Below are 8,377 nucleotides of genomic sequence, written 5' to 3' on the forward strand. Positions count from 1 at the left end.
GAATGAACAGAACAGGGCAACTATTGAGTGATCCAACACCTGTCAGCCAGTCCCAGCTTCTGGCAGTTGGAGGTTTAGGAACACCAAGAGCATAGGGTTTTGTTTTCCACATTTTCTCTTATATCATCTAAAATTACCCAAATGTATCCAGTAGGACATAACCCAGCTCTGATAGGTAAGACTAAGATTTAGTCGTGGGCATTTTTAGCATAAGTCATGGACAGGTCACGCGAAATAAACAAAAATTCATGGCCCCATGACCTGTCCTGACCTTGTATTATAAATACCCCTGACTAAATCTTTGGTTTTCTCGGGTGCTCCGGGAGACGCAGCTGCTGCTCTGGAGCGGGGTCTCCGGGGCACCCACTGGTGCTGGGGGGCGGGGTGGGCATTCGGGGTGCCTGCTGGTGCTCAGCGTAAGGGCTCTGGGGCATCTGCCACCGCTGGCAGGGGACAGCCCTGCTGGCCTGGGAACGCCGTACTGCTGCTGCGGCAGCGCAGGACTTCCACTGCTGGTGGTGCGGGGAAGCCCCTGACCACTGCTGTTGCAGGGGGGCGGTGCAACTGGCTTCAGGGCCGCCCGAGCAGCCCTGGGGTCAGTTGCACCTGTCGGCTGCAGAAGTCACAGAGGTCCCGGAAGGTCACAGAATCTGTGACAGACTCGCAGCCTTACTGATCGGTAACAGTGGGTGGGCAAATGAACTAAATGACTGCAAAGTTCCTTATCTTCTTTGATTCAGTTTGAAAGCCACACCTATTGTGTATGGGTCACTTTTTAAAATGGGAGAGTTATTTCATCTTCCATTGTTCAAGGGAGTTATGTCCGTCATAGCCCTGAAAAATCAAGTATCCATTCACAAATACTGCAATATTTATTGACTGTGTTCAAACAACACCTTAGAATTTCTATACAGTTCTCTGCCCCCCAAAAAGTTGTTCACTTGAGCCTGGAAAGCCACAGGAGGCAGCCCCACTGAACTTTCAAGCCTTTCACAAATCAAGAACTTTTTTTTCCCTTTGTTGGGGTCAGATAATCATCCCTTGTTAAACAAAAGAAACCTAACAATTGGTAAATTTTTGCATTTAGCTGGCTAAAACATATCAAATTATTAAAATCTATATGTGGAACCAACTGAAGAGAAAATCGCTTTGAAACTATGTGGAGTTGTTTTGAGTAGGAGCACAGGAGTGGAGAGGCACAGGATACTCAGTCAAAAGAATATGCTTTGTATTTTGACTTAAGACACATTTTAAAGGAAGACTATCAACCTGAAATTTAAGTAATTTCAAAAAATGAAGCTACTTTTCATTTAGGTACCGTACCTGTCCATGAGTTCCCTTACCAATGTTTGTGATTTTACAATCACATTTTGTTTTCGAAACTTTCACTTCTACATTGCTGTGACAGACTCAAACAAGTGAAACTGGCTATATAAAGTATAGAAAGTAAAAAGTACTACAGGTAGTTGACAGCACTCCATAAAAGTAAATAGATAAAAAAATATTTCTCTCTCAAATCTTTCAGTTACAGTAAACTTAGGCATACTTATAACATTGGCAGGCATAAAAATTAGTGTGATTTTTAAATTTAAATGCCATTTAAAAGAGATATTGCTACAGCCGTGAACATAAACAATGTTTTCAACAAATTTTACCTCATTTTCTGTTAGTTAACAGTGTGTGTGTGACGGTCGCCTAAGTCTCATGGCATTACTTCTGCTACCTGAGCAGACAAGTTTTTTTTTTTTAAACAAACAGGAAGAGGACTTGACATCAGGGCGTAAATATTCATACATTAGACACACTTTTTCCGTTAATGTTACACCTAAAAAAAAGTCTGCTCCTAAGAAAGTCTGCGGATAGCAAGTAAAAGATTGTAAAAATCACATTATTTGTATGTGTTCAAATACTCCCCCTGCTCCTCCCACTTTCTATGTTTTTCACCCAACTCCAGTCATCACTATGCTCCACAGCTAACATCCTATTAAGAGGATCAAGGAAGTTCACACATGCTCCTGCAGTTATTTTAGTATATTTAGGGACTCCACAAGAAAGCAAGCTACACAATTCTCTGAGTAAAATATAAATTCAGTCCAATGGAGTTTAAAGGGTCGGGTGGGAGAACATTTCTGACCTGATAACCTCTGTGGAGGAACTTGTTAGATGATCCAGTAAGAGGCATTACCATCAATTTTGTTCACAATCTGCATTAAGAATTAGTCAAGCAAAGCAGGAGGAAAATTAAGTCTTTCATTGCAAATCAGAAGTTCTTTCAGATCAGACGTATTTATTTTTTAAACTTAGTTATTTTTAGACTTAAAAACAGAAACAAAACATTTACCCATCTTGTGTTGGTGGATATTCGCATTCTTCTCCTTTTGGAAATATGCTACTGGGAAATAGATCACATATTGGAATAGAAGGTGGATCTGTCTGCACCTTAGCTGTTGAGTAAACATTTTAAGAAGTTTTATACTGCAAGCTGTAAATTATTATCAACTGCAAGAAAAGCAAAAAAAGCAAAGCATATTTAAGAGCCTCCTGCCAGAATTTGGGCTTATCCCCAGAACACCATGTACCATGATGCCCTCAAGTCATCTGACCTGGCTAATGCTCAGTGCAGCATTCAGAGGCACCAGAGAGAACTTTCAGACTGCCTTGGCCAAGGATCTACGTTGTGTGCCATCCCCCATGATATTTTTAATTGGACAACCATAATAGAGTAGGACAAGTTTAAGTGAGAATATGAGAAAATTCCCTTTATTATTGTTGTAATTGACACCTACGTCCTTTCTTCTTTTTCTTTTTCTTCTTTTTCTTCCCTGTTGCTCCATCTCCTTCACCCTCTCCGTCTGTAAAAGATATGTGTTTATATATATATACAAACCCTCAAAGAGTTAAATGTAGGACAAAAATTATCATGGCACCTTACTGAGAAACTACCAGGTAAGACGGCTTAAAGAACACTCAGAAAACTGATACCTCAATTTTATACAAATTATGAGACAACCTGTATCTGACACCTGAGTTTACAAAAGAGCTCGAGCATGGACTGAATGGGAGGTACGGGATCTGATCGCTATATGGGGAAATGAATCTGTGCTATCAGAACTCCGTTCCAAAAGACAAAATGCCCAAACGTTTGAAAAAAATCTCCAAGGGCATGAAGGACAGAGGCTAGAACAGGGACCTGCAGACTTTTCCAGTAGCTGTACTGGCCGCAAATTAATCGTTAAGCACGCTTGCTTTTAAACCATGTATTATATTTACAAAGGTACACTCACCAGAGGTCCCTTCTCCGCCTGGTGGGTCTGGGAGCTGGTTTAACAGGTCCCTGTTCTAGCCTCTGTCCTTCATGCCCTTGGAGAACGCGGTGCGGGGGGGGGGGGGGGAATATTGGTTTCACTGAGGTCTAACCGAGTCAGTAAACTGCACCAGCGTGCTTTTAAATGTCCAAATGCACATTCTACCACCATTCTGCACTTGCTCAGCCTGCAGTTGAACAGCTCCTGACTACTGTCCAGGCTGCCTGCGTATGGCTTCATAAGCCATGGTATTAAGGGGTAGGCTGGGTCCCCCAGGGTAACTATAGGCATTTTAACATCCCCAACGGTTGTTTACTGGTCTGGGAAGAAAGTCCCTTGCTACAGCTGTTGAAACAGACCAGAGTTCCTGAAGATGCGAGCGTCATGTACCTTTCCCAGCCATCCCACGTTGATGTCGGTGAAACGTCCCTTGTGATCCACCAGTGCTCACAGCACCATTGAAAAGTACCCCTTTCGGTTTATGTACTCCCTGCCTTGGTGCTCCGGTGCCAAGATAGGGATATGGGTTCCGTCTATCGCCCCACCACAGTTAGGGAATCCCACTGCAACAAAGCCATCCAGTATGACCTGCACATTTCCCAGAGTCAGTACCCTTGGTAGAAGCAGCTCAGTGATTGCGTTGACTACTTGGATCACAGAAGCCCCCACAGTAGATTTGCCCACTCCAAATTGATTCCCAACTGACCAGTAGCTGTCTGGCGTTGCAAACTTCCACAGGGCTATCGCCACTCACTTGTGAACTGTGAGGGCTGCTCTCATCTTGGTATTCTGGCGCTCCAGGACAGAGGAAAGCAAGTCACAAAGTTCCATGAAAGTGGCCTTACGCATATGAAAGTTTCACAGCCATTAGGAATCGTCCCAGACCTGCAACACTATGCAGTCCCACCAGTGTGTGCTTGTTTCTCGGGCCCAGAATCGGCATTCCACGGCATGAACCTGCCCCTTTACCACCATGATGTCCACACTGCCGGGGCCCGTACTTTGAGAGAAGCCTGTGTCCATGTCCTCATCACTCTCCTTACTGCGCTGCCATCGCCTACTCGCCTGATTTTGCAGGTTCTGGTTCTGATTCTACATATACTGCTGGATAACGCGCGTGGTGTTTAGAACTGTCATAACTGCCACGGTGATCTGAGCGGGCTCCATGCTTGCCGTAGTATGGCGTCTGCACAGGTAACCCAGGAAGAAAGGCACAAAACGATTGTCTGCCGTTGCTTTCACAGCGGGAGGAAGGGGGACCAGATGACATGTACCCAGAACCACCCGTGACAATGTTTTTGCCCCATCAGGCGTTGGGATCTCAACCCAGAATTCCAATGGGTGGCAGAGACTGCGGGAACTGTGGGATAGCTACCCACAGTGCAATGCTCCAGAAGTCGATGCTAGCCTCGGTACTGTGGACTCACTCCGCCGACTTAATGGTCTTAATTGGGGACGCACACAATCGACTGCATAAAATCGATTTCTAAAAAATCGACTTCTATAAATTTATAATAATTTCATAGTGTGGACATAGCCTCAGAAACACAATAACTATACTTTCCATTATCTCAGATGAGCTAAGCTGCCAGCCCAATTCAGAATGCAGAAGAACCGTAGTGAACACTTTCCGAACCCTTCTTCCCATCCAGTGGGCAGTGTTAGGGTTACCCAACTGTGGAGATGGCCAAAAAATTGAGTATTTTTTTTAAAGAAAAACGAACAGGAACAGATTTCAGGCACAATCTCTATGCTATTTCCCACAATTACACAGATTTCAAGTGGTGTGAAAAGAATGGGTCAGGCAATGGGCCAGAGGCAATCAAAAAATTAAAAATTCTGATATTTAACTTGTGTATATTGTAAAAGAATTTACAAGTAATTTGTACAGAAGAGAGGGAGAGCGTTATTTCAGTGATAATACCACCTTAAATTTAAGGTTAACTACACTGTAAAAGAGACAGAGCAAAATGAAATTCAATGTACTAGTTTATCTATGAAGAAAAACACTCTCCCCGAGATAAAATATCCAAGGATTCTAACCCCCCCCCCCCCCCCCCAGGAATTCCTTTCACTATGAAGCATTCACTATTATTCTCACTGAATTCTGACTCAACAGCAATCATCGTAACAACGTACACATTACATTAACATTCCTTTACCCCGTCACCTGAAGTAAGCCATCAGAAATCCAGTTTTATCAGAACACAGTACTATGAACAGCAATTAAATGGACTTGGATACTGTACATACATTCAGAATCAAAGGTTATTGTCTAGTACTATATGCACCAATGCAATTGTTTTTTCGTCTTTCTACTAAGTGTTTTTGGATACTAATATCCAATTTCATATGTTCTGAAACCTAAAGCTCCAGAGGTAGTTTGCCAATAGATGAATTTAAAGATGATCACTTTAGGATGTTGAGCCAACTTTAATGATAATTCAGCAGACAGGTGCTAAATGCACGGTTTTATTACATAGAAAAATGAATTTACTAAACAGGTTACATGTTTGAAAATCAAATAGAATTAATATGTTTATAAGATAAGGTATGTTTAAATTCAGATTAGAAACAAAAAATGATTCACAAACTACTTGTTTAGAATCCATATTGGCAACAATCAAAAGTGTGTACCTGTATTGCAGTGTGTTTCATATTTCTTTAGTTGGGTTTCTGTGCAACAACTAGGATTACAGGTAGAATTTTCTTCAGTGACTAGAAATACACACGTTTTTAATAGTGTCTTATTTATTTTAGCATCTCCTCAGATTCTTCCTCCAGCATTCCCCTATATTATTTGTTCTATATCAGACTAAAAGATCTCTTTTGTGGTATAAATCCATAAGGATAAAAACCAGCTACAACTTTTGCTATCAGCTTGCACAATATGTTTGTCTGAAATTTAACCTCTTGCTCAAGTAACATAATGTTGCTTAACAGTGAATGAGGATAGCTGAGTATGAAAAAAAGATACTGCAAATATACAATTTTGCATGAAAAAAAATTACTTAAACTGGAAAAAACTAGACAGCTGTAGAAAGTACAATTTCAAGCACTTCACAGACTTTCATTTTAGATGTTAGAAAAACAAAAATGTTACACTTGCCTTCATCATCATCATCTTTTTCCTTCTCCTCCAGTGTTTGTTTATCCAACTGTTTTGCTATATCATCAAGAGCACCTTCTAATTCTCTCTCTGTTTCTTGTTGTCCTGTTTGCAAGATAAAGTGTGATTTAACACAATAAAATGGCTCTGAATTGTGATATAAAAACCTAAAAAAATTATCTAAATATTTTTACCACCCTCATTATGAAGATATCAGAGCACTTCTCACCTTTTCTAAAGTAGCGAACACGTAATAACAACTCTTAGGTACTATGGTGACAGGGGCCATTATAAAAACCTGCACATAAAGGTAAGATTATCCAATAGTTCAAATAACTACAGTTCTTTTCTGTCTGTATAACTCTGCTGTCCCTAGCACCAGCCTGCTCCAGGGAGGTAACACAGTGTTATGAAAATAATGATAAACACGAAGTATCTTCATCTCTAACTTCTAGCCTGTTAAAAGAAACTCAGATTGTGATTTCCTTACACTATTTGCACAGATTTCAGAGTAACCTCAGATCTCTATGTACAACATTTGGGAGATTAGCAGAGAAAGGCTCCCTCCTGTGGGATAAACTTTAAGGCAACAAAATTATGTTCTTTATCTCTGGCCATAGGGGTGGATATTGCTGTGTACAAAACAGCATTCACAATCTCCCTGCAAACTGTCCCAGAAATAGGCTGCGAGCTGAAACATACAGGAACTTTCTCTCTCACACAAACCTATGATCAACCAACAGTCCCTGTGCCAATGCTACGACTCTTTCCATCTTTACCACTATTTTGAGTGATCTTCAGGCACCTCACATCACCCGCCTCAAAGACAAGCAACAGGAGCAGAGAGAGTGAGGGAAACAGCAGCAAGGCCACAAAGATACTAGCCAATTACGGTATCAGTCTCATCGTGGCCCACCACTGACAGACTGACCTCAGGGCAGATTTCCCCGTCCCAGTGGCAGCCACGCTCCCAGAACCCCCTCCCAGCTCAAGGAGAGACTTGCCCCCCAATCCCGCCACAGCTACACACACACACCCTAACCCCCCCTCCACGGCCGCTTCTCGCACCCCAGCCCCACCCACAGACGGCCCCCAAAAGCCGCTTCACGCGCCCCGGCCCCGGCTGCCCCCCGCCAAGGCGGCTTCACTCCCGAGCCCCTCCCGAGGCAGCCTCCCTGTCACACGCCGCCGCCAAGGAGGTTCGCCCCAGTCCCCCCACACTAACTCTAGCCCGCTCGCTCGCCCGCCCGCCCGCCGCCGCCGCGGGGCCCTGCCCGGCTCCGCTCCCTGCCCGCGGGAGGGTCTCCAGGCCCCGCTCCGGCCCCCTACCCGCGGAGGCGGCTTTGCCCTTCTTCTTTTTCCGCCGCTTCTTCTTGGCGCCTTCCTCGGCGCCGGGCCCCACCGCGCCGCCCTCCGCGTCCTCGGGCTCGGGCTCGGGCTCCAGCAGCAGGTCCCCGTTCAGGTGCTTCGCCGCCTGCTCCGCGCCCGCCATATTGCCGCGGCCTGACACCGACGGAGAGCCCAGCGGGACCGCCCCACGCCACCAGCGCCGCGCTCGATGGTACCGCGCGGGGCATGCCGGGAAGGCTCGAGACCGGCCGCCGGGCGGGGCGACGAGACGCGTGCTGCTGGGAGGGGGGCAGGGAGGTGGGCGGAGTCTGTGCGCGTGCGCGCGCTGCCGGTGCGGGGCTGCTCTGCGCCCCCTGGCAGCCTGGCCGGGCCTTGGAGGGGGGCCTGCCCCGGCCGCCTCCGTCTCCCTGGTGTCAGCCCCGACCCGTAGCATATCGGAGGAAGACTGTGTGTCGACGGGGAAAGCGTTTTGACACCGTTTGCACAGGCGACCCTCCCTCTACCGTGTTCTGACCATTTACATGGCTTGCAGAAGTTTTTCAAATTTCAGAGTTGGGGCATCTTCCTTCAGTCATATTACAAGTATTGTCACCTCTCTAACCCACCCTGGCAA

General features: G+C 45.1%; 1 protein-coding gene across 1 annotated transcript in view; it reads right to left on the reverse strand.

Moving 5' to 3' along the window:
- Window positions 1–8,022, reverse strand: part of METAP2 (methionyl aminopeptidase 2) — a 31,294-nt gene extending 23,272 nt beyond the window's left edge. The window contains exons 1-4 of the mRNA XM_074941880.1: window positions 7,744–8,022; window positions 6,415–6,519; window positions 2,787–2,852; window positions 2,342–2,444 (exon numbers count right to left, since the gene is read on the reverse strand). Coding sequence (XP_074797981.1) covers window positions 2,342–2,444; window positions 2,787–2,852; window positions 6,415–6,519; window positions 7,744–7,906 — 437 coding nt within the window. The 5' untranslated portion in view covers window positions 7,907–8,022. The remainder of the gene's footprint in view (window positions 1–2,341; window positions 2,445–2,786; window positions 2,853–6,414; window positions 6,520–7,743) is intronic.
- Window positions 8,023–8,377: the final 355 nt, after the last annotated feature.

Source organism: Natator depressus, chromosome 1 (assembly GCF_965152275.1).
Source record: "Natator depressus isolate rNatDep1 chromosome 1, rNatDep2.hap1, whole genome shotgun sequence".
NCBI classification, from domain to species: domain Eukaryota; kingdom Metazoa; phylum Chordata; order Testudines; family Cheloniidae; genus Natator; species Natator depressus.